The sequence below is a fragment of the Trichosurus vulpecula genome, chromosome 7 (genome assembly GCF_011100635.1).
Source record: "Trichosurus vulpecula isolate mTriVul1 chromosome 7, mTriVul1.pri, whole genome shotgun sequence".
In the NCBI taxonomy this organism is placed as follows: domain Eukaryota; kingdom Metazoa; phylum Chordata; class Mammalia; order Diprotodontia; family Phalangeridae; genus Trichosurus; species Trichosurus vulpecula.
In genome coordinates this window covers 82,714,967-82,742,191 of record NC_050579.1, presented here as the reverse complement: position 1 = coordinate 82,742,191, position 27,225 = coordinate 82,714,967, and the positions used below count along the sequence as shown (strand labels likewise).

General features: G+C 37.8%; 1 protein-coding gene across 1 annotated transcript in view; it reads left to right on the top strand.

Moving 5' to 3' along the window:
• The window catches only part of ERMARD (ER membrane associated RNA degradation), a 34,754-nt gene extending 11,837 nt beyond the window's left edge, over window positions 1-22,917 (top strand). Inside the window, exons 9-18 of the mRNA XM_036768618.1 lie at window positions 1,494-1,596; window positions 2,699-2,728; window positions 3,871-3,939; window positions 6,412-6,585; window positions 7,918-8,001; window positions 11,457-11,536; window positions 12,642-12,770; window positions 13,601-13,819; window positions 17,815-17,928; window positions 21,445-22,917. Coding sequence (XP_036624513.1) covers window positions 1,494-1,596; window positions 2,699-2,728; window positions 3,871-3,939; window positions 6,412-6,585; window positions 7,918-8,001; window positions 11,457-11,536; window positions 12,642-12,770; window positions 13,601-13,819; window positions 17,815-17,928; window positions 21,445-21,628 — 1,186 coding nt within the window. The 3' untranslated portion in view covers window positions 21,629-22,917. The remainder of the gene's footprint in view (window positions 1-1,493; window positions 1,597-2,698; window positions 2,729-3,870; window positions 3,940-6,411; window positions 6,586-7,917; window positions 8,002-11,456; window positions 11,537-12,641; window positions 12,771-13,600; window positions 13,820-17,814; window positions 17,929-21,444) is intronic.
• Window positions 22,918-27,225: the final 4,308 nt, after the last annotated feature.

Below are 27,225 nucleotides of genomic sequence, written 5' to 3'. Positions count from 1 at the left end.
AAGAATTAGATTGTCAGACTTAGAATTTGGAGTTGGGGGTAATCAAAAGAATTTTTGACCTTCCATAGAGTGTTTGCTGTTTGAATATAAGTAAATGAAAGAGTTGGGTTTAGATGACTCAACAAGCTAGTAACTGTATTTGAATAGAGCAGAAATAAAACTCTTGGTAGCTAATCTAAAAACTTCTGCTAATTAAGTTTTACTATAGTAATTGTTACTTAAATGGGTCCGTTTCCTTCTACCTTGTTTCTGTTTTTTTAATAGAATTAATATGATAGCATTTCTTGAGCAGATCATTCTGCTTGATGCTTGGGAAGCTGAAAAAGCCGTGGAGATCAGATAAGATCTCTGCCTTCCTGGAGACTGTAAGGAGGAAAGATAGCAAATGTAAGAAAACAAAAAGGAGTTTGGAGGCTTAGCATGAGTGATGATGTTTACAGTTTGTGTTGCATTGGTTTTTTATGCCCTTGAGATCCACTTAAAAAAAAGAACCAACTGGGGCAGCTAGGTGGCTCAGTGAGTAGAGCACCGGCCCTGGAGTCAGGAGGACCTGAGTTCAAATGCGGCCTCAGATACTTGACACATGTACTAGCTGTGTGACCTTGGGCAAATCACTTAACCCCAGTTTCCCTGCCAAAAAGCAAAAAAAAAAAAAAAAACAAAACCAAAAAAAACCCAACCCTACTCATTTTAAAAGTTTTGAGTTCCAAATTCTTTCCCTTCTTCCAGCCCCTTACCCATTTATACATGTTAAGTCTTGTAAAACATATTTCCATGTTAACTCTGATGCAAAAAAAAAATTTAAAAAATTATATTTCAATCTGCGTTCAGTTCATCAGTTCTTTCTCTGGAGGTGGATAGCATTTTTCATCATTAATCCTTTGGAATTGTTATGTATCTTTATATTGATCTAAGCCAAGTATTTCACAGTTGATCATTGTCACAGTATTGCTGTTAACTATGAACAATGTTCTGCTTCTGCTCACCTTACTTTGCATTAGTTTATATTAAGTTTTCTAGGTTTTTATGCAACTATTCCCTTCGTCATTTCTAACAGCAGAGTAGTATTCAATTATATTTCTATAGCATAACTTGTTCAGCCATTCCCCAATTGCTGGGCATCCCTTCAATTTCCAATTCTCTGCCTCCACAGAAAGAGCTGCCACAAATATTTTTGTATATGTAAGTCCTTTTGAGACTCACTTTAACTCCAGTATTTGTGAATGGCTAGTGTTGAAAGAGAAATCAAATAGGACTGCCATGACCACATAGTCTTCCATTTGCGTATCACTAAAGATGCCTCATTGAATCCTGGGACACCCTGAGAGTTTGATGTCTTTTTTTATTTTGTTTTGGATTCACTTCTAGTTTAAGGAAGTGATTTAATTTTGTCTTACTTATAATATCAGGTTAGCAATACTTGGTCTGCTATTTGGATGTTGTAAAGTTTGATTGCATCAATCTTTATGAAGAACTTTGGATCTTTCTCGCAGATATGCTGACTGCATAATGCTGTTGCTGACACAGCTGGAAACTGGACTCCGAAAAGTCTTTACCACAGTTAATAAATGTCCAAAAAGACTTTTGACAGCAGAGGTATATATGATTTGCTTGTTCTGCTATTGTGATTGAGAGATAGCTTGAAAGCTAGCCTTTTATCTGAGGTCAGTGATAGAAAAATATCTTGAGTTTATTCATTTTTTTTTAACCTATTTGCTTTCAGAGTATAGGATGAGCTATTTGCATGAGTTATTTAAGCTGACCCTGTGGTGTTTTTTTTTAACCTGTAAAATAAGTAAGCAATAAATTAGTGAATTGACATTTATTAAGTACCTACTATGTGTGAGGCACTCTGTTAGGTGTTGGGGATATAGAAACAAAATGACAGTCCCTGATCTCATTTGAACTACCTTCCTAATAGTCACAGAAAAGATCAAAGGAGACAGTATAGGTAAGATATTTTGTTGGCCCAAAGCACTATATGAGATTAAACCATTATTACTAAGATAATTTCATGGCCTGTAAATTTGAATTACATTTTTCTGATTGATTATCTTATTTGTTATTTCCTATTCTTACAGTGACTTGCAGGTGTGATGTTTATTACCTTTATGATGGCTTTTTGATCATTTTTTTCTATGGTGTCACCACTTATATACTCTTAAACTAATGATACATGAAATAATAAGAGAGGCAACATGGCACAGTGCACAAGATTCTGGGCTTGGAGTCAAGAAGATGGTTTTAATCCTGCCTGTGGCACTAACTGAGTGTGTGAGGCTGGGCAGACTGCTTAATGCCTATGTAGTTCAGACAACTGTCTTCTAGTAGAGGGACTTCTTACACCTGGCATCCTCTACACTCATCATGTCACAGGTCCTTCATATGTATGCGAAAGTGAATATATAAATTTCATGTGCCAGGGAAGCGTATGTTATCTTACTGCATCCAGAGTTTTAAAACACCACAACTAAAGTCCCTCAAAAGGGTGTTATTTAAACATGGCTTAATTCCTGGTGTATGACGCCACAGATCTTCTATAATGTGCTGTTATTCAGTCATTTTATTCATTGCTTTCCCAACCATAGGAAGCCAAAAACGGTTTAGGATTTGTGATCATGCACTAATTCTTTTTTCCTGTTTGAATAATGTTATTCCACCTTTATTTTTTTTAATTTTTTTCTTTTCTCTTCTAAAGTCTACAGCTTTTTACACCACCTTTGATGAAGTAAGTAGTTAAGTTACACATTGCAGTTGTCCTAATAGTTTTTTTTTTTTTCAAATAGTGAGTTCTTATCCCAATAGCAGAGATCTTTTAATTTACCAAACATCAGGTTGCTGTGTTTATTTGCTTCTGTATGTTGTATACCTAATCTTTTCCATTGATCAGCTTCTCAGTTTTTTGCCCAGTACCAAATCGTTTTGATGGTACAACTTTGTAGCATAGTTTGAGATCTGGTCCTGCTAGGTCCCCTTCCTTCCCATTTTTTTTCTTTGATTCCTTTGATAGTTGTGATCTTTTGTTCTTCCAGATGAATTTTGCTATTATTTTTTCTAGCTCTATAAAGTAATTCTTTGGTATTTGGCACTGAGTAAGTAAATTTAGGTAGTGTTATCATTTTTACTATATTGGTTTGGCCAACCATGAGAAGTAAATATTTCTCTAATTATTTAGATCTGTTTTTATTTGTGTGAGGAATATTTTGTAATTATGTTCATATGGTTCCTGTGTCTCACTTGGCAGGTAGACTCCCAAGTTTTTTATACTGTCTGTTGGTAATTTAAATGGAATTTTTTTTATCTTTTCCTGATGGATTTTGATGGCAATATACAGGAACACCAATGATTTCTGTGGGTTTATTTTATATCCTGAAAATTTGCTGAAGTTGTTAGTTGTTTCTGTTAGTTTTTTGGTTGGCTTTTTAGGGTTCTTTAGGTAAACTGTGATACCATGTGCAAAAAGTAATAGTTTCCTCACTACCTATGGGCTTCAATTTCTTTTTCTTGTTTTATCGCTGTAGCTAAAATTTCTAGTACAATATTGAATAGTTATAGTAATAATGGACATCCGTGCTTCACTCCTGATCTTAGTGACTGAAAATCTTGCCCTTGGTTTAAGATAAATACAGTTCTTTGAAAATCTTAGAACATTTATAAATATTTGCTTGTGTATACCAAATAAACACTTCTTATTTCAGTTTAATAGGTATTTAAAAGTAAAATCCGCATGTGAATTTCAGTAGTTCTCTCACTTTTCATATTTTAAATATTTTCCTAAAAGCATTATTTTGTCTCAATAATACCGCTGTTAAGAAGTAGTTATTATGAAGCTTCACAGTACATTCACAATTTATTTCTTTGCCTCTTTAGATATTAGCAAAACAATTGAGTGATGATGAAATTAATCATCTTCCTCTTTTTCTTGGAGAACCTGCTATGGTAGAGTATTAAATATCTTCCAAGTTTAACATTCTTTATGTATGGAAATGATTTCGTCAAAACAAAATAAAAGTAGTTAACTTTGGCCAGGGTTAAAGCAATGTTTCCCGACTGTTGCATTTTGGTTCAGATTTCTAGATGTCTGAATTTCTGTAACATTGTAGATTAAAAGGAAGATGTCCCAAGGGTTTTTTGTTTGTTTGTTTTTGTTTTTGGCGGGGAAAGGGGTTGGTGGAGAGGAGGGAATAGGACTAAGAAAGCTCATATCTGTGTCTGACTAAATGAGGTAAATGAAGAGAAGTGGAAAAAATTGTATGGTGAAATTGAAGATGAGAAAATAGTTAGAAAAAGGTATAAGAGATATAAGTCACGAGAAAGGTGTAAGTTAAAGGTTGAAAAAGAAGAGTGGGGAGAAAAATTAGAGGCAAGGAGGGGAAGAAATGACAAAAGGAGAGAAAGTGAAGAAAAAAGTAGAGAATGGAAGAGAAAAGTAAAATAGGAGAAAAAAGGAGATAAAGCAAAGAAGGAACAGAGGAAAGGGAGAAAAGAAGGGAGAGATACTAATGCACTATCAGTATTTCTCATTGTCCTCAGAGGTTGTTGAATCAGTGGAGTGTCTGTAATAATGGCTCCCACCATGACTTCTGTTCACCCTGACCCTGGAAGGCAGAGCTTTATCCTCCAGCTCCAGAATGGAATGGGCAGAGACCAGTTTTATATATAAGAGAGTTTGCTTAGCTGCAGGAAACTCTGACTGCTTTTCCTGTTCTGTCCTATTTTCTGGGGAGGCCACACACACTTGGGCTGCCCTACTAAGACTGGATTCTCATAGTCCTAGGATAGAGTGCCAGAGCATCAGCGGATAATAGAAGATATTAGATCTCCCTTATCAGCTAAATACGCTTTTTTTTTTTTTGTCTTGAGCAGAATTTAGACAGTGTGAATTCTAGGTAAATATACAGTGACTGAGCAAATGATAAATAAATACATTATTCAAATTATATAATATATGTAAAATACTTTTTAAATCTTAAAACACTATATACATATCTGCTATTACCATTCTTATCTACACTTTCTGCTATCTAGCTTTTTTGTTCAGGATTTATAGTCTTCTAGCGATAATTTAGTAAGAAAATATGTAATAGTGAATCATAACTGTTTAATTAAAATTACTAGGGACCAAAACCTGTCCCCCTTTTCTATTTAAATTGTATATATATTAGAAGGATATTTAAGAATTTTTTGTGAAAATATATTGGACAAGACATCAAGAGACTAGTTCTAATTTTCACTATGTTATTAGATATGTGAGCTTGGGAAAACCATTTACCCTCTCTGGGCTTTGTCATTTGTAGAATAAAGTACGAGATCAGTAGTTCTCTGGGGCCTCTTTTGGCAATGAAAGGCCAACTCTTAAGTTGAGAGGCAGCAGAGGTAGTTTGAATTGATAAGTATTTTTCAAACCTTTTTCTGCCCAAAACCTTTGAGAGCGATTGCCACCACCTGGGAAGGGGAAGCCAGAGGGTGAACACATTGGGGAAGGGGATATGTATGGATATATGTGTATTTGTGAGATTTCTGTTACATTTCCACATTGTTGAGGAGGAGAAAATAACTATTTCAATTTATTAGAGCCTCAAAATGAAAGACGAAAGGCCAAGGAAATGACAGTTGGGAAGAATGACAGTACTCGTGGATAGTATTGAAGGCTATATGCATATAAAGAGAGATTAACAAAATTTTGGTTAACTTAATTGGAGAGAGGTTGGGTAGCAGAGAAAAAGTTTATGAAAAAATCACTTACCAATAGCTGTTAGAAACTCTGATCTCTGTAACTCATTTGAAACTTCCCCTGGATTTCTTAGGGATCTTAACTAATGCCTAAGCACAAAACCAAAACAAACCAAAAAACCCTTGCCTAGATCCAGACTGAGGTGGTGAGATTACATTATTAATATATTGCTGTACAATATATTATGCATATTAGTGAAATATGCAGAATCCTGTTGACTGTTTTCTGCTTGTTTTATTTTGTTTTGTTCCAAAATGTACTGTAAGAAATAAGTGTTTGCAAAAGGTTTATAGGAAATTAGGATTCTATATTTAGTAGTACTAAGAGCCCTGGATGTAGAGATAGAAGATTTGAGTTTGATTCTGACCCTATCATTTATTACCTGAATGACTTTGGCAAGTTATTGAATTTTCCTGGGCCTCCATCTCCTTATCAGTGAAATGAGAGGTCTGGACTAGATAACTTCTAAAGTTCTTTCTATCTCTAAATCCTGTGATCCTATGCCAAAGAAAGATTTCTGAGGTAGGAAATTATGGACAAACAGTGTATTGCTTGTGTTACAATATTTCTCTCAAAAGTATTGCCCAGTGGAAGTTTGTTATTTGTTCTATAGTTGGCTTCATGCAGTTCACACTAATAAAATTACATGTGTCTTATCTCCACTTGTTTCCTGACAGGAGTTTCTTTGGGATTTCTTGAACCATCAAGAAGGCCCCCGTGTAAGAGATCGCTTAAGCCACGGGGAGATCAACTTAAATGACTTTCCAAAGGAGGTTACAAATCAGCTACTTGCCTTTTCCATTGTACTCTTACTTAGATTTGTTGGAGAAGATGCGTTATCAGTTTCTAAGGTAGTATTACTTATGGAAAAGTAATGTCAATTATATTTACTACCAGGTGTGCATAAAACAAGATTATGTTAAAATATAGTCAGTTCTCAGTTCTGTTTTGAATCACTTATTTCTCTACTAGTAGGGAAAATTGAGAAGGAATCTTTTTACTGACTTCTTGACAGATCTTGACAGTCTAAAAATTTGCTATTAATTTAATTTGAAGTATGTTTAAACTACTTCTTAGAAATACCTCTCTGTATGTTTCTAAAAGCTAACAAGAATTGTCAAGATCTGGGGCTGTGTGGTATGGTAGAAAGAACCCTAACCTGGTTCTCTGCACCTGGCGTGACAGCAAGCAGTTCGTGAGACCATGGATAAGTCTCTTAACCTCTCTGGCTCTCACATTCTTCATCTGTTTGTGGAATGAGGAGTTCAGACTGGAATAGGGTTTCCAGCCTGGGATATGAGAAGCTCGGAGTGGTATCGGGAATATAGAGGAACTCTTATCCTATTGAAATTAATTGTGTTCTTTCATTTCTTATTGCATGTGAATAGTAAACTCCATATTCTATTTCCTTTTGTATTGTATAGGGGTGAAGGGATGGGAAAGGGAATAAGCATACATGTGCCAGGCACTATGCTAAATGCTTTACAAATATTATCTCATTTGAGCCTCAGAACAACCCTGTGAGGTAGGTGCTATTAACTCCATTTCACACTTGAGATAACTGAGGCAAACTGAAGTTAAAGTGACTTGTTCAGGGTCACACAGCTAGTAGGCATCTGAGGCCACATTCTAACTCAAATCTTTCTGAGTCCAGGCCCAGTGCTCTGTATACTGTGCTGCCTACCTGCCTCATATAAGAAGGGCATAGGGCATAGGAAGGGTTATCAAAAGCCAAGGAGGATAGGAACTGAGAAAGATTGGGAACCCATGGACATATGATTCTATCATTCTATGAACTAAGAAAACTTTTTTCAAAGCTGTATATATTAAGTTAATGAATATCATAAAATATTCTCTTGTCTCCTAAATTCATCTGGGGGTGGAACATACGAAGACAATTATTATTAAAGCTGTCATACTTTTAAATTTTGTTAGAATGTCTTATTATTTATTAAAACTGTTATTGGCTATAATCTGGCCTTATATTTCAAGTTTCATGGAATGTTAATGAAGAACTTTTTTTTCATTATAGTTGTTTGTTTCCCTATCTTTCCTTTGAGGTAAGGTCTCTGGGAAACCTGTGTCTTTAAATGATTTTCAGTTTGGTGTTAGAAAGCCATGAGCTAAAACAAAAGTTACAGTGATTAAGCTTAATCTGTGCTCTCTGTTTTTTAAAAAACCAGGAGAATGCATCAATCAAAACTCTAATCAGCTGTGCAAACTGCTATTGTTCTCAATTCCATCCAGTTTCTCGGCTTAAAAAAAAGGTAGGAAGGCATGTTCTAATTTTTTTGTGTGTGTGTATGTTGACGAACTTGTTCATTTATAAGCCTGGAACCAAGTCATGGTATAGTAGTGATGGAGAATTTCAGTTGGTCTGCTGTAGAGCTCTTTTCTGTAAAAAGTGGAGCAGATACGAATATCTTGCCTTGCCTTAGGGATTATTTAATCCTTCAAAATATGGAGTGCTGAACATGAGGAACTTGTCTGGGTCTAATTCTCACAAAGTGGGGAAGAAATGATGGAACTTTGTGTGGGGATAAGAGGGAGACATTGCCTCCTTTGTCTTAGAATTTGTAATACAGAAGGAAAGGAAAATTGGGAATAATGTGACATTTGTCTTAGATTTTAGAAGATGAGATTTCAGACAATTCAGAAGAAGGGTAGTTAGAGGCCATTTAACATGAGCTTTCTCTTCTCTGTCTTCATTTTGAAACACCTTGATATGATCCCCAACTCTCTCCTTTTTCCAGTCTGACAACTGAGTTGCCTTTGATCCTTATGTCCCCTAGTCTTCACCTGCACATTGCAGCCTCAGTCATTCTCTTTTCCTCTCAATTCTTCTTCATCCTCTCCTCATCCTCTCCTCTCCTGAATTTCTACCTCCCTCTCTCCCTTTCTCTCACCTTCAACCTATTGGTTCTTTCCCTACTGTCTTCAAAGGAGCCCAGGCATTCCCCACCCTTAAAAAAGCTTCCCTTCACCCTGCCAACCACTCAAGCTCTCTCTCTCTTTTCCCTTTCTAAGATCAGCTCACTGAAAAGCTGTCTACATTGCAGCCTCCATATTCCCTCCTCTTACTACTCAAACCTTTGTATTCTGGCTTCTGACCATAACAGTTGACTGAAACTATTCTCTCCAGAGTTACCAATAATCTCTTAATGGCTAAGTCTGTTTTTTTTTTTAAGGTCCTCATCTTTCTTTACCTATCTGGTGCATTTAACACTTGACCATATTTCCTCCTGGTTGCTCACCCCTCTTTGGTCTCCTGTTTCAACCACTCCTTAAGCTCCCTTGCTGGTTCATCACTGCGATCACACCCCTTAAATGTGAGTCTTCCCTGAGGTTCTGTCCTAAACTTCCTAATCTTTTCTTTCTACATTTTCTCTCTTAGGGCCCTCATTGGCTCCCATGGATGCAGTTACTTAGAGGACTCATAGATTCATGTATCTAACCCCAGTCTCTCTCCTTAGCCAGGCATCACCAGTTGCCTATTGAACATTTAATTATTATTATTATTATTCCCATTTTACAGATGAAAAAACTGAGGCTGAGAGATTAAGTGAATTGCTCAGGACCACACAGCTATTACATGACAGAATCAAGATTCAAATTCGATCTCGGGTCTTCCTGATCCTCATCCTGTCTCTTCCTGGAGCTTGCCCTCTTTGATCGTCTCCTCTTTCTCTCTCTGATTTTCAACCTCTGTTTACTTCTTCCTTGCTGCCTACAAACACCTGAAGGTCTCCCCATCTTTAAAAATAAAATTTGCTGGGCTCATCCCCTCATATTATTTCTCATATCTTCCCTTCCTTTCACAGCAGAAACCCCAAGGAGAGGAAAAATAAAAGTTTCCTCTCAGTATTGCTTCCATGTTCTCTCATTTTTCAGGATTTCTGGAGTCCAATTTCATAACTTAACTGAAATGGCCCTCCCACTGGTCACCAGTGAGCTCTTCTTTCTTTAAAAAAAAATCCTCATTTTTACTGATGTCTTTTCTTAATGTAGCATTCATTTCCAAATATTTCCTTCCCTTCTTCCCTATGGAGTGAGCCATTTATTGTAACAAAGATTTTTTTTTTAAAAGAGAGAGGAAAAAACAGTTCAAAAATGACCAACACATCAACATGTCTGACAGCACATGGAATATTCCGTTCCCATTTTTACCCCTCTCTGATGAAGGGGAGGGAGATGGACTTTCCTAACTCAGTCAGGTAGTATTTATGAAATATGTGCTATGTGCCAGGCAGTATTCTAAGCACTGGGAATACTGGCAATCTGCCCCTCTCCAAACAAACAAACCAGTCCCTGCTCTCAAGGAGCTCACAGCCCAAGGTGGGTGAGGAGGGACAACATGCAAAAAACTATCTACGGACAAAATGTATAATAATAGCTAACATTTACATAGCACTTACTATGCGCCAGGCACTGTGCTGAGTACATCACAATTATTACCTCATTTGACCCTCACAGCAGCCCTAGTAGAGAGGTGCTATTATTATCCACATTTTAGAGATGAGACAAACAGAAGCTACGTGACTTGCCCGGGTCACACAGCTAGTAAGTATATGAGGCCAGATTTGAACTCAGTTCTTAAGGACTCTAGGCATAGGGCTCTGTCTAACTGGGAGTAGTTTCAGAAGGAAGGTGCTAATGTTAAGAAGCACCGTGAAAGGCTTCTTGCAGAAGGTCCTACTTTACCTGAAACTTGAAGGAAGGTGAGGGTTTTCAGGAAAACAAGAAGATGAGGAGGAGGGAGGCATTTCCAGTCATAGAGAACAGCCAGTGAACATGCACAGAGTCAAGAGGTGGACTGTTTGTGTGAGGAGCAGTGAGGAGGCCAGTGTCCCTGGATTGAGGGTACATGGAGGGGAGTTATGTGTAAGGAGCCTCGAGAGGTGTTGCGGCAGGTCAGGGCATGTTATGAAGGTCTTTGAAAGCCAAAGGGTACATTTCGTATTTGATCCTGTAGGTGATAGGGAGCCACCAAAGTTTATGGGGGGTGACGTGGTCAGACCTGTGTTTTAGGAAGATCAATTTGACAGCTGAGTGGAGGAGAAACTGGAGTAGAGAGAGACGCAAGGCAGGGAGAGCAACCAAAGGCTTTTGCAATAGTCAACGTGTGAGGTGACTGAGGACCGGTATCAGGGTCTTGGCTGTGTCAGAGGAGAGAAGGGGGCTTCTATGAGAGATGCCACACAGAAATGACAGGACTTGGCAAGAGACTGGGTATGTGGGGTATGAGAGAGTGATGAGTGAGGATGGGGCCTAGAAGGATAGTCTTACCCTCCAAAGTAGTAGGAAACTTAGGAAGAAGGGAGGAAGGCTTGGGGGAAAGATATCGAATTCAGTTTGGGACATGTTCAGTTGAAGATGCCTATTGGACATCCAGTTATTTCATCTCTTATCCAGGCTTAGGTCATTATAATTGCACATCAGGGTGTTAAGGAGACACTGTAAATGTGTATCTATAATAGTCACTACTTTGAATCACTTAATTGTGAAGTTGTTCTGTCTTTCTAATAGTTTACTTGTAACTTATGCATACCAGGCAGTAAAATGCTGAATTATTTATGCTATTTTTTTTGGCTAAAATACTAAAAGTGGAGCATAATGAGTTTTTCACATGCATTACATTCTAACTTTGATATCATTTTGAAAAATACATTTATCAGAAAATACCTTTAAATTCCTTAAAATTAATTATATTTTGATTTCCTAGATTCTGTACTGTGAGAAAAGTATCAGAATATGGCCTCAACTTCCATTAGTGCCAGTGGAACAAATTCAGGAAGCAAGCAGGTATGCTTAAATCTAAAGAAAGGTAGGACAGGTGTTGTAAAGTCATGGAGTTAGGTGGGATCTTGATAGGCCTTTGATTCTTAAGGGTTAAAATTAATTCTTATTCAGAGAAGGCTTTTAAAAGACCAGTACTTAGATACTCACATGAATCTGTGATCTCATCAATGTGGGTATTTCTTCCAATGATGCAGGCCTCCAGGCCACCTTGCCTGCTTATCTTGTGCAACTCTTGTTTATGTCTTGCTATGATTTTGCCACTGGGGAGCCACCGGCGATGCTGGGGGATGCTCCTCTTCCTCTCTGTCTCTTCTAGGGAGGGAGGGTACCAGAGGAGTGGATGGATTTTTCAGTTGTCTCTTGCTCTTACGATAATGGTACCCAGGCCCCTTTTGTTTTTTTGCTCGTGCATTTCTTTGATGAAATCATTCATATTACTTCTCCTTTGCAATTCCTTATTTAGAATATGTTGCACTCGCTCTTGCCCATTGTGTCCCTGTCCATTGTCCTTTGAGAGATCTTCAGTTTTATAAACCTCCTCTGTTTATACTTGGTCTAGACTAGCATTTTTTCTCATCTTGATTTTCTTCAGTGCCAATTCTACTTCATTTCTGTAGAAGACTAAATAATAATAAAATTGCATACAGTCCTTCACAAAAAAAAAAAACCTTCCCCAATTAAGCATCTTATAGATATTTTTTCAAGTAAAATATCCATTTCATTAAGCAAACATTGCTGCCCCCAAGGTACAGGATAGGAAACTAATAATAGTAGGGTTACTTTGTGTGTGTGTGTGTGTGTGTGTGTGTGTGTGTGTGTGTGTGTTTGTGTGTTTATATGTATATAATGCAAATATGCCCTTTGCAAAGGCTTTGAAAAGGCAACTAATTGGAATTGAATCAAAACTAAGCTAAATATCAAAAGTATATTGTTAAATCACTGAAAAATTTGCTGATCAGTACCTGCTCATTTGGTACTGATGTTATACAAGAGATGTTACGTAACAAAGTCATGAAAAGTAGGATGTTTATACAAACTAGTGGCATATTCATTTAGTCAAATATGAACTCCTCAAATTGTAGTTATAAATCTAAAATTTTTTTTTCAGATTAGAAGGCAATTCTGAAACCAATGATTGTTATCATTTGATTATAAAAATTTCATCTGAACTCCAACATTACATGCCACAGGGTGATTGTAATTTGAGCAACTTACTGGATAATCCTCCCACAGCAAAGTAAGTCAAGGCTTCTTTAGTGTTATTATAATTATCTTCAAATTTATTATTTATTTAATTTTTAACATTAAAGAAAATTTTTTGAATTCTGAATTCTCTCTCTCCCCTACCCATTGATTGTAAAGGCAGGAAATGTAATATCACTTATACATGGGAAATCATTCAAAACATATTTCCATGTTGGCCAAGTTGCACAACAAAACAAAAATAAGAAAAATAAAGAAATTGAAAAAGTTATGCTCCAGTCTGCATTCAGACTCCATCATTTCTTTCTCTGGAGGTGGATAGCATTCTTCATCATAAAGCCTTCAGAATTGTCTTGTATTGATCAGAATAGATAAGTCATTCATAGTTGATTATTGGACCATGTTGCTGTTACTGTGTACAAAGTTCTGGTTATGCTTGCTTCACTTTGCATCAGTTCATGTAAGTCTTCCTAGATTTTTCTGAAACCATCTTGCTTGTCATTTCTCGTAGAACCATAGTTTTCCATCACAATCACATATCACAACTTGTTCAGCCATCCCCAGTTGATGGGCATCCCCTCACTTTTCTTGAGTGTTACTTCTTCGTATTATCAGTGTTTAAAATTTTATATATACATTTTGTAGCCAAGAGAGAATTTCCGAGTTCTAGAAATATCTAGATAGGCATTTGTTGTTATGAATTCAATGAGGCAAGAAGACTGCTGGGTGGATCTTCACATATATACAAGCTTCAGGAAATTTGCTAGTGTTTTTTTTGACAAAAGTTATTCATGTTTTGGGAAAGCGAATCTCTTGCCAGGCCATTTTAAAGCATGTGATGAAAGTTTCATTTCTCATTTCCAGGTGGTCCCTTTTGCTTCATGAGCTTTGCAGCAAACGCATCCGAACTTTGTATTGTCCACGGTCTGTCCTTGAAGTCCTTGTTATTCTTCAGAAAATAAGTGCGCATTGCCACCTAGTGTCTGATCAAATTATTGCCACTACAGAAATAAGATTTAAGCAGTGGATGCAAAAGACACTCCGGTCTCGCCAGAGGCAGAACTATCTACGCATGTTAAACAGGTTTATAAAATTTCTCTCTCTCTACATATATACATACATACATACACACACACACACACACACACACATATATATGCATTTTTTTTATTTTGGATGGGAACACAAATTATAATATTAACTTTAGGTGTAGTCTTAATTTGTTTACTCTGAGAAAGCTGAAGTTTAAGTTTTTTACTTTTAAGAAATCTCAAATTTTTCATGTGTAGTAATGTGAAATCCATCTACTGAAATGAGTGCAATATCTACTAGTAGCATCCAGAAGCAGCGTGGCACAGTGGCTGAATCTCTGTCCTGAAGTCAGGAAGACTTGGGTTCAAGTGTTGCCCCTGATGCGTATTGGCTGTGCCACCATTGAACCCCTGAGCTGCAGAATATTCTCTAAGATGATTTGCATTGGTGGAGGGAGTTTTCTCATCAGGAGTTTCTTACATTGACGAAGTAGATTGTTGGGCCCAAAGAAAGCCACAGGGTATTATGGCCTCACAGTAACAGAATGTGGTCATTTACCTGAGTATACGGCAGCTGCTAAGAAAGAGAGATTGTTACATGTTAACAGCTTGCCTCTAAGCAAAGTCTTCATGGAGAGGGTGGTGCTTTAGCAGCATCCTGAGGGAAGGAAGGGACATTCTGAGGAGGTCTGGGGAGAGTGCATTCTCTCATTCTCTGCATGAGAGGCACAGAGATGGCAGATGGAGTGTCCTGTGAGAGCAGCAGAGGGAAGGCCAGGAGTCCAGCATGTGGGGCCAGCATGTGAAGGGCTTTGAGAGCTAAGCAGAGGAGTTAGGAGGCCGTAGGAATTTGGAGTAGGGGAGTGACAGGATCAGATCTGTGCTTAAGAAAGATCCCCTTGACAGCTCTGTGGAAGATAGACTGAAGTAAGAAAACAGGCCAGTTACAAAGCTGTCACAGTGATCCAGGTGAGAAATGGACTGAGGTGATGACTGTGTGAGTAGAGAGAAGGGTTTGGATGTGAGAGCTATAGAGGTAGAAATAGCAAGATTGGGCAGTTTTCTGATATTTGAGGTGAGGGAGAGTCAAGAGTCAAGTATAATGCCCAGGTTATGAACCTGGGAGACTGGAAAAAAATGGTGATACCTTCAATAGATACGAGGAGGTTTGGAACAGAGGAGGATTTGGGGGGAAATATAATGTTTCCTGTTTTAAATATGTTGAGCTTCAGATGTTTCTGGGATATCCAGTTTGAAATTTCCAGTAGGTAATTATTGATACGTGTCTGAAACTCAGGGAAGAGATCTGGGAATGTAATAACCAAGACCCCTTGGTAGAGGCTGGGGGGAGTGTGCTGAGAGAGAGAATAGAGTAGAGTAAGAAGAGTGGGCGCTCAGGACAGAGCCTGCAGGAACACTTCGGGGAGGATGTGGATCTGGATGACAAACCAGCAAAGGTTAGACTGAGAGGAAAGTCTGGAGAGAGCTGTCATGCGTGCTGGAGGGTGGTCAGCAGCATGGTTGGCACTGCTTTTCCTCCCAAATGATCTTTTATTTCCTGTTTCATTTACATGCTGTGTGTGTGTGTGTGTGTGTGTGTGTGTGTGTGTGTGTACATGTACATGTACGTGTATGCCAGTTTCATGATAGCATGCTTGCACAGGCTCTAGATAATGGACGGTGCTCTGTGCTTTCCCAGTCACCAGTGGAGTGAATCAGGGCTGTGGGCTTGCTCCCATGCTTTTTAGCGCGATGTTTTCAGCATGTTGTCAAATGCCTTCAATGAGGATGAACATGGCATCAAGGTCAGCTACCGCCCTGTCAGTAATTGTTTAACTTGAAAGGGCTACCGGCCAAGACTAAGGTGGCAGGAGAGCTGGTGTGGACTTTCGTCCACAGATGATTGTGCTCTCAGTGCAGCCTCTGAGGCTGAGATGCCACAAAGTATGGACCTCTGCTGCTTGTGCTAAGTTTGGCGTAACAGTCAACACCAAGAAAACACAGAATCTTCACCAGCAAGCACCACACTATCCATATGTGGAACCATTGGTTATAGTAAAGGAAGAAATTTTGAATGCTTTGGATAAGTTCGCTTATCTTGGTATTATACTTTGTAGGGCTGTGCACATAGATGATGAGTTGCTTTGTGCATTGCCAGAGCTAGCTCATTGTCCAGGAGTCTCCAAAGGAAAATGTGGGAGAGAAGAGGTATTAGATCACTTGCCAAACTGAAGGTCTACAGAGCTGTTGTGCCAATCTCATTGTTTTATTTCTGAAACCTGGATAGTATACAAGTGCCATGCTAGGAAACCGAATCACTTCCTTTTAAATTGTGTTAGGAAGATTCTGAAGCTCACCTGGCAAGATAAGGTACCCGACACTGAGGTCCTTTCTTGAGTTGAACTGCCAACTGTTCAGCCTCTTCTGCAGAGAGCCCAACTCTGATGGGTTGACCACATTGTTTGCATGCCAAACATTTGCCTAAAAAACTATTTTAAGGAGAACTCACACAAGGCAGATGCTTACATGGAGGTCAGAAGAAGTGATACAAGGACATTCTCAAGTTCTCTCTGAAGAACTTGGGAATCAATTGTGAGACATGGGAGAAGTAGCACAGGACCATCCAGCATGGCGTGCCAGCATCAAAGAAATTACTGTGCTCTGTGAGCAAAGCAGAATTGCAGTAGCTCAAAAGACACCTGAAATGCATGAATTTAGAGACATCTCCACTCCAGATGTACATATGGACTCTTTGTTGCCTGACTTGTGATAAAGCCTTCCAAGCTCGTATTCGTCTGATCAACCATAGTCAGACACGCTGTCTCTTGACTCCAACATAGTGATGTCATTCCAGTCCTCTTTGAGAATGAAAGACAACAACCAACCAAGCTACTTTTTCATTTTTCCTTTGTATTCCTAGCCCCAAATGTGGTGCTTTATACATAGTAGGTACATAACCTCTCTCCTCTCTGTACTTTTCCCCTCCCCCTTCAGGTGGCCATCACCACCTACTTCTCATCTCAGTTATTTTCATGGCCTTCTGTTGACATTTCTGCTTCTAGGTTTCCCTTCTCTACTCTATTTTCTGCCCATCTGCCAAAATAGTATTCCTAAGAAGGCCCAGGCAGGGTATTTCCTTGCTCAAAAACCTTGGGTAGTTGAAGTATATGGCCCTCTACCATGTGGCTCTGTACCCATTCAGCTAGTCTCCTAGCTCTAAAGCATCCAATTTTATTTCCTACTGTTCTCTTTCATGTACTTGTTATGTGAGTTATATGTAGCTAAACTGGGCTTTTAATTATCCCTAGAATTATACATTTCATTGTCTACTTCTATGTATTTATGCAGGTCACGAGGAACATTTGAAGTGTATTTGTTTCTCATAGTCATCTCTCAGAATCTTATCTTCTTTCATTGCTCAGCTCAGATACCACCTCCCCAATGAAGGTTTACTTGATTTCTCTCAGTTTTAATGCCCTCTCCCTCTCAAGATTTCCTTACACTTATTTCTTTTTAATTTATTTTTTATTTTACCTTTCTCAGTTAACAAGCATTTCATTTCTCTCCCACCACCCTCTCTACCTTCACTGAAAAAAAAAAGCAAAGGAAAAAAATTCTAGTAACAAATATGGATAGTCAAACAAAGCAAATTCCTCCATTGGCTATGCCCAAGAATGTATGTCTCATTCTGCATCTGTTTATTTCCCTGTGTGCATGTCGCATCCAGCTGTCCCAATGAAATGCAAGTTCCTGAAGAACAGACAGTTTCAGTTCTATCTTTGTATCCCTGTCCTAGCTTGGTGCCATCCATATCGTAGGCATTCAGTACATGTTTGTTGAACTGAATTCTGTGAATGTGCGTTGAGGAAATTGAGGCTGTATGTGGAGGCCCCTTGCTTACCAGGTTTTAGTGGTGAAAGAAAAGAGGGAAGTGTGATTATAGCTAGATAGAATAGCAGAGGCAGACAAAGTTGTTTTTTTTAATAGAGAAGTCATTTTTGACATGAAGGAAACGTTTTAGCTAATTAAACTCTGTTTTATTTTTAGTATTAAGCTTTTGTCTCCCGTACTCCAGCTAATATTATTGCTGATCACACTAGAATTGGTCAACATTCATATTGTTAATGAAAAAAATACTTGTGAATACCAGCAGTACTTAAAGTAAGTAATATTTTAAAATGAACTAAATGGACCCACCTTCTCTTGTTTTTACTTGTCCATTCTCTTTGACAGTATCTTTTCTTTTTAACCAGTAGATTGATTTCTTAAGCATTTTCCTCTAGATTTGTACATAGGTTTGTACAGCTAGTACTAGAAAGAACGGCAGAAGCCATCCCATGCAGCCCTCTTATTTACAGATGAAGGCAGTGAGGACTAGTTAGGTAAGTGACTTGCCCAAAAACTTTGTAACAGCATCAGTGGTAGGATTTAAATTTTTCAGTCTCTTGTGGTCTTTTCAGTATATCATACTGCCATCGGACATGGTGTAGATATAGAAATGTAGTGAATCTTTTTAAGATTTCTCTTTTACTTGAGGATACAGGACTGCTATTATTGGTACAGATAAAATGAATTTTTCCAAGAGAACAATCCCATCAAAAACCACTTAGTTGATCCTGCTGCCTCTAGACAAATCAGAGAGATATATTCTGTGAGCCAGCCAAGCAGAAATAGTTAAGGTACTCTATAGAGGGAGAGAGGAGATGGCATGAATGAAACAGGCTAAACTTGCCACCATTACCGCCTACCCAATGAAAGTAACTTAGGATCTCATCTCTAAGAACCCTGATCATAGCAGGATCACTGTGGGCCACACTTCTAGCCTAGCCCCTCTGTCATCATCAAGGGACATGCTCCATGTGGTAATGAGGCCCCACCATCACAGCCACTTCCCATATCAACCACTGACTACCTGTCACCAGCAGACAGGAAAGCCAGTAGAGTTAGTCATCACCTCTGTTCAGACCCCCTTTTTTTAAGAGCCCTTGGAGTAGTAGTAACCCCACCACTGACCCTGATCCCATCCTGGTTCCTGCTGCCATCTTCCAGAAACATACTGTTTTATCAGTCAAAATAACACTAACAAAGATGTGTTTATACATCAGCCTCATCCCCTTATGTTCCAGCCAAATTAAACTACTTGCCATCTAACCTGCCAGGTCTTACTTCTCTTCTCCCCTGCTGACGCACCATGAGGACCACTGGATCTTTCCATGAATCTTTTAGTGAACCCTACCCTATGTGGTGTTTGTTGTTATTGTTCGTCCTTCATACTTGAAGAGGACCAGTGATATCAAGAGGGTGATTTTTGACTCGAAAGTGGATTAGATTTTCCATTTGTACCCCCAGCACTTATCATATGTAGTGCATTGCACACAGTTATGTGTTAGCAGTTGTGTTCTCAATTAATTTATACATTCATACACTGCTAACAGCCTCAGTGGTTGATAAGGAAGATTCATTCTAAGGAAGATAAATTCTTATTAAAGCTCAGTGACTTAGAACAAAATCTATTTGGCAGAGCTGCATTTTTCAGGCATAAGAGAGGACAACACATTTCCAAAATATCTAAAGCCTCCTATAGCATTAGGGTCTAAAGATGCGGTATAACCCTTGTAGCCTCCTTGCCTATATTCTACAGTCTGAAAGCTGGGGCCACATAGGGATCATACTGTATTAGCTCTTTGAGGATTTCTTGAGGCTACAGCTGGTAGTCATAGCAGTCTCCTCAGAAACCCCCTACGTTTGCTCTGGCAACTCAAAAGTCAGATCTATGAGTACCTTGGTACAGTAGAAGGAGCACTGGATTCAGAGCCCGAGGATGTTGGTTTGAATTGGGCAAGTCATTTCATCTGTCTGTTCTCTGAGCCTCAGTTTCCCCATCTGTAAAATGAGAAGGTTGGTGTGTATGACCCCTGAGTTCTCTTCCTGCTCTAAATCTGGGTCCTAGAGGATTACAAGCTCGAGGTAAGTCATCAGAATGACACAGTAACAAAATATCCAGCCAATAACACTCGACATCATTACTAGAGACATGGCGTCCTAGGACAGTGGTGTCAGACTCAAATAGAAACGGGGCCACTACATTCCTGTAGATTCCTGCAGGCCGGATATTGACTTAGTTTTACAATGTAATGTTATGTATGCTTCGGTGTAATTTACAGATTTTGTTAAATATTTCCCAGTTGCATTTTAATCAGGTTCAGGCTGCACTTGGGAATGTTGAGGGCTGCGTGAGGCCTGTGGGCCATGTGTCTGATGCCTTTATTCTAGATCAAAGTAGATGATAGTTTCCCTGTATCCTGCGTTGATCAGACTCTACCTTGGAATATTCCTGTTCTCTTCGTGGCACCACGTTTTAAGATAGACTTTGATAGACTGGACCATGTCCAGAAAAGTATAACTAGAGCAGTGAGGGAAAGGGGAACCAGGAGTGGGACTGAAAACCATAATGTATCAAGAATCGTTGGGAGGAAAAGGACTTGGAGTGAGGGGAAGGCATTGTAACTATCTTCAGATACTTGAAGATAAAGAAGAGAGAACAAATTATTTTCTTTGTGGAAGCAAATTTTGATTGAGTTTGAGAAATAATTTTCTAACAGAGCTGTCCAGAAATAGAATAGACTGTCTTGTGAGGTGACTGTGGTCACTGGAATTGTTCAGGCACAGGCTTGCTACAGTCTATCAGGAATATTGTACAGAAAATAACCTGGATGGAGTGAGTGGTTGGACTAGATCAGCGCTTCTTCAACTGTGGGTCACGACCCCACATAGGTCATGAAAAATTTGGCAACAGTAAAGGTTTCTGAATGCACATTGACCAAAAATTAATTCAAAATCAAACACATAATGACTCTGCGGTGTTTCTGGCAGTGCTTGCCCATGTTGCATCATACAATTTCACTGCAGCCTTGGTTCTGATCACAAAGCTTGAGCACTTTGCACTGTGCATGCCCTCAGGCCACACAGCATAGTGAGTGGAAAAAGTTTAAGAAGCTGCTGGACTAGATGATCTCTTAAAGTTCTGTGATACTAACATTTGATTAACTGGTGTCTGGATGCATGAGAGTCTGTAAAACAATCCTAGCAGAAGTTTAAGCTTTTTTGATAATCATTTCAATCTCTAATAATATTTATTGTCAGGAAAATTTCCCTTTCTTCTAGGATATTTGTTTTGACTTTGAATTTATGTTAATTTTTTCATGTTTATTCCTGATAGAAGGTCATCAAGTCTATTTAATAAACACTGATATGTTTAAAGATGACTGGAAAAACAAATCTCGTTTCAAAAGAACTGACATTTAGCCTAATGACTTTATACCTTCCATTTTATGGGTTGGTATAGGTTAAACAGTTCAAGTACCCAAGGAAGAATGGGAATGTATGTCTCTTAGAATCATTGTACTTTATTTCATTTTTCTCCTGTTTTCTCGTTGCCCAAACCTTAGAGTCCTCGTCAGACATTTTTAAGAGCCCATTTGTATATGGTGTTGTATCAAGAGAATGATATATGTTCTGCTTAGTCTAGTCTTGGTTTTGATATAGAAGGAAGATAGTTTGGGAGTAATCTGGGAAAGAAGAAAAAGCAATTTAAGTAATTAGGATAATTGATAGATAAATCGGTATCAGAAAAAAAGGTATTTTTGGCAATCTTTTTCCTCTTTTTTTTCCCAACAGGTTCTTGAAGTCAATCTTGCAGTACACTGAGAACTTGGTGACTTATTCCAACCAAGAAAAAAACAAATGGGATGAATCCATCAATATTACATATCTAGTTTTAGTAAAAATATTGACTTTTAGTGAGAAAAAGCAAATGTTAGTTCACTTAGCCAAGGAATCCCCAAATAAAGTTATTTTATGACAATTCTTCATAAGTCAAAGGCTAATAATATGATAGTTTTCCCTTCGGTAGTTTCCTCTTATGTTGAAAAATTTTGGAAGCCTAAAGTGTAGTTTCCTAAACTTCTTGAAATTCAATATTACGAATATAGCCTAAGTCCAGGAAACCCTTCCGTCATTCCTCTATTGCAAGAATGGCAAGAAAATATAAGACGTCACATTTTGTTCTGACGATACCCTTCCTCAAGTGATTCGCACAGCTGTCACAGCATATTGATAATGTCTAGACAGAGAGTCTCATCTGAGAGTCTCAAAGTACCATATAAATGTTAATTCATTAATCCTGTCCTTTCCTTTAATTAATCTCTCCAATCCTTTGAGTTTTGTGGGGAAATGAGTCTCATTCACTTCACGTTGGAAAGTGGGAAACCAAGACAGAGCTAGGACAGGAATCTAAGTCACTCAACCTACTCTAAGACAGGAGATTACTAGTAAACTTTACTAGTTACTTTTCTTCCTACAGGAATGCGAAATTCAGCCTCACAGGACTTTTTGTGGAAAACGTAAAAATACAATATAGAATCCCTTATGGGCATTCAAATGACAGGTTGAGCCAGGTCTAATTGAATATGGCTCAGAAAAAATTGTCTCAAGCCATGAGATGTCCATCATTTTTCTCAAAAGAACATTCTAGAGCCAAACCAAACTTAGGGTCTTTTCAGATCATGACCACAATGAAAACACAAAGTCCCCTAATTCCTCAGTTATCTCCCAGAAAAAGCATATAGAAAAATTAAGGCTGGTTAGCATTTAAATTGGGGGAAGGTAACTCTAAGAATAGGTTATAGGGATCTATAAATTTCACTTTACTAAATTTTTTTGTCATTTGTACCCATCTGCTGGATTTTGAGTCAAAGTGTGAAGTCTTTTAGTAACATTCTAGTGTATAAATAACTTCTAATAAGATGCACAAAAATCCATTTTACAAAAGCAAATGTCCCAATGGGACAGGTGGGAAGAACACTACCTTTAAAGTCAGAGGAACTGGTTTCAAGTCTTGCTTCTAATACTAATACTAGTATGACTTTGGAAATTTAACCTCCTCACCCCTCAGTATCCTTATCTATAAAATGAAGGGGGTTGGACTAGATCAGTGGTTCTATCCTTACATAGAAATGGGTGAGAGGGAGTGCCCATACATAAGGATCCCCGGGGACCACATATTAACTTAGAATCTCCCATGTTAACATTATCTGTATTTTATTGTATTTTTACTGATTTTATTAAATAGTTCTCAATTACATTTCAAAATCTGGTTCAGGCTCCTCTTCTGTGTTTGACTCCTCTGAACTAGATGACCTCTGAGGTCCCTTTCAGCTCTAGATCTATGGTCATATTAAATCATCTTGTGAAAAAATGGAATCCTTGTGAATTGTAGTTTTAGTAATTAGTTTCATCTGAGCTTCAGCAACCTCTAGTTAGAGAATTAGTATTAAGAGTGTGCAAATTTGCTGTATCAGATTAGATCAATAATTCTACATGGCTCTATGTAGACCTTCTCTTTTGGGCTGTTGCGAAAAATCAAGCAAATTTGTGTTTGTTTAATTTTGCTTTTTTATTTGTGGCACCAAAGTTTTTATTGTTCTAGAGCCTTGCAGTGATCAGTGCATGGCCAGAGGGAAAAAACTTGATTGACCTCATATTTGGGTATATTGCTGAAAATGTTATCTGCAATAAAATTAAGTACTTTTCATTTATAAGTTTCCACAGTATTTGATACTATTGTTGTCTGTAGTAGTGGAATTATGTGATGAGGGTTATGATGTAGAGATTTTTGGTTAACATTCATTGTAAATATTTGTCTTTTTGTAACCTTAATTGCTTTATTTAAATTTCCTTACGCCAATGCTTTCAGGCTTAATACAGGTTTATTTTACAAATCTCTATTAAGACTTACCGTCCCATTTATATTTGTTGTTCATTTATTAAATAATGTTTTCATTTGAGAGGCATTCTATTAACTCTGAGAAAGCTTGAGCAAAGTAAGATATATCTTTTTCTAAACTCACTAAGGCACTGTATTTGTTATACAGGGTGTTCCTAAAGTCTGGACCCATAGGCAAAAATGCATATTTTCAAGAAATGAAATGAATGAAATTTTTATTTAATTGGAATATTAACAAATAACATCTTCATTATGATTTCCATCATTTGTGATGCAAAGTTTGATGTGCTTTGCAAGATTCACATGAACTCGATGCAGTAACTCCACATTGCCGTCAATTGCCTATGTGTCCAGACTTTAGAAACACCCTGTACGGTTTTACCAAGCTACCTAGAAGACCCACTTTTTTTTCCCCCTGAACAGGCTTCAGCTTCTAACTTGGTTTTTAAAAAGTCTGTAACATTTAATTTCATAGCTGCAAAAATTTTTTTGCTTTGTTTATTTATCCCTCTATATTTCATTCTGTTTTCTGTGCATTTAAAAAGTGTTTTATTGATATGTATCTTATTATTAGTTCCAATGTGCACCTTGAGAATGCTTTTGCATTTTGTGGACTCATTCTGGATTATTTGATTATTTTACTATTTTGGCAAAAAATTATGGGCTTGGAGCAGAATGCAGTACCACAGGGCACCCACACAAAGATGGGACTATATTCCTATTAAATTGCTGCATCTTCTTACATGGGAGAAAATATATGGTGAAATATACTATTTGAATATCTGTCCAAATATTGCAAACCTGAAAAGTCATATCCAAAGAAAGCAATTTGGGAGTCAGATAGGAGATTGGTCTCACCTATACAGAAAGCTAGTTTTTGTTTTGTCTTGTTTTTAGCTAGCACATTATCTTTGCATATTTCCAAAATTATCTGGCCCAAATACAGTTTCCTCCAAATTGTAACATTGCATTAACATAAAACTCATAGCACCTATGGGAAGCTTTCAGATCAAGAACTAATGACCAACAGGTTGGGAGAATTATTGTAACAATAAAGAAATAATTTAATTCTTAAACTATAATTCGACATTTCATTATGTAATGGGGCTTTTAAAACCTATGCTGAAACACATTTAAGTGAATAATCCTATAGTAACTTCTGTAGAAAAATATGGTTATAAGCAATTGAATATAAAATATTTGCTAAACTTTAAAAAATATTTAAAGTATTGTGTAAATACATTAGTAAAGGGCTATAATATGGGCATGAATTAGTTATGTACTACCTTTAAATATTTTAATAACTCACAAAAACAGCTGAAAGAGGAAGTGTGTTATACTGCACGGCTCTATCATTGGCCCTCCTTTCCCTCCATACTATTTTGCTTGGGGGATATTGTCAACTCCCATAGATTCAATTATCTTCTTTATGTGAATGATTCTCAATCTGTCTATCCATCTCTAGCTTCTCTCCCCACCCCCTGTCATATATCTCTTGACTGCTTTTTGGACATCTTGAACCAAATGCCCCACAGGCATCAACATGTCTAATACTGAGCTCATTATGTTTCTCCTTAATGCCAACCCCACTTCCTAACTTTGCTATTACTGTTGAGGACTCCATCATCCTTCCTGTCACCTAGACTTGCAACCTAAGTGTCATCCTTAACACTTCACTTTCAACCTCTCCCCCCACATCTAACCTATTGCCAAGTCCTGTTGATTCTATTTTTGTTACATTTCTCCTATATGTCTCCTTTTCTCTCTCATCTGACATTCAGCTTCTTCCCCTCTTATCCTAGGTGCATTAATTTTGTGCAGAAGCTTTTCAGTTTCATGTAATTAAAGTTATCTATTTTATCTTTGGTTATGAACTGTCTCTTGATACATCTCCTACCCATAGCCGTGAGATGTATATGATCTGTCTCCTATTTTTAATAGTACCCATTTATATATTGAAGAATATGTGTAAGGTATTGAGAATATGTGTAAAGTATTGATCTAAGCTTAATTTCTTCCAGACTGCTTTCCAGTTTTCACAGCAGTTTTTAATCAAGTTTTTTCCTGTGTAATTTATGTTTTCAGTTTTATTGAATACTGAATTCCATTGTTCTTATTCTTCTTTGTCTAATCTGTTTCATTAATCTGTCTCTCTATACGTTTTTAACCAATACCACATGGTTTCGATGACTGCTGCTTTATAATATGGTAAAGAACTCTTCCCAAAGCCTCTATTTAAAGAGGGCTCCTAGGCTGGCCAACTCTTTAACTGCACCTCTTGGATTGGTTTCCACCATGATCATGCCTCGAGAATACCTCATCACAAGGAAGCTTACCCTGACATACTGGTCAGATGTCTTACTGCTCCTGTGTAATATGTCATTTATTATAGTGCATTATGCCATATAGTATACAAGAATTAGATATTTATTATATATTGATATATGCACATACACTTCAACCTCAAACTCATGGCATCATGATAAAGACCTTGGATTTTTATAATCAGCCTATTACAGTAATAAAATTGTTCTCTGTCTTCTGCAACATATTCTGGTCCATAAGTTGGAATAATCTTTATGGCAGCCCTTTTACTTATGCTTATCATGAGTACATCAATACAGCAGCCATTTAAATTGAGCTGTTTGGCCAGCCAATTCTTTTCTTTTTTCTAATTTATTTAATATATTTAGTTTTCAGCATTGATTTTCACAAGAGTTCGAATGACAAATTTTCTCCCCATTTCTACCCTCCCGCCCACTCCAAGATGGCATATATTCTGGTTGCCCCATTCCCCAGTCAGCCCTCCCTTCTGTCACCCCACTCCCCTCCCTTCCCCTTTTCCCTTCTTCTCTTATAGGGCAAGATAAATTTCTATGCCCCATTGCCTGTGTATCTTATTTCCTAGTTGCGTGCAAAAACTTTTTGTTGTTTGTTTTTGAACGTCTGTTTTGAAAACTTTGAGATCCAAATTCTCTCACCTCTTCCTGCCCTGCCCCCCAGAAGGAAAGTAATTCAACATAGGCCACACGCGTATCATTATGCAAAACCCTTCCACAATACTCATGTTGTGAAAGACTAACTATATTTTGCTCCTTCCTGTCCTATCCCCCTTTATTGAATTTTCTCCCTTGACCCTGTCCCTTTTTGAAAGTGTTTGTTTTTGATTACCTCCTCCCCCTATCTGCCCTCCCTTCTATCGTCCCCCCCTTTTCTATCTTCTTCCTCCTTTCCTGTGGGGTAAGATACCCAGTTGAGTGTGTATGGTATTCCCTCCTCAGGTCAAATCCGATGAGAGCAAGATTTACTCATTCCCCCTCACCTGCCCCCCTACCCTTCCTACAGAACCGCTTTTTCTTGCCACTTTTATGCAAGAAAATTTACCCCATTCTATCTCTCCCTTTCTCCCTCTCAATATATTCCTCTCTCATCCCTTAATTTAATTTTTTTTAGATGTCATCCCTTCATATTCAACTCACCCTGTTCCCTCTGTCTATATATATATACACACACATATACACACACACACATATATATATACATATATATATATACATACACACACCTACATATATACATACGCACACACGTATATATATACACATACACACACACACACACATATATATATATGCATATTCCTTTCAGCTACTCTAATACTGAGGTCTCATGAA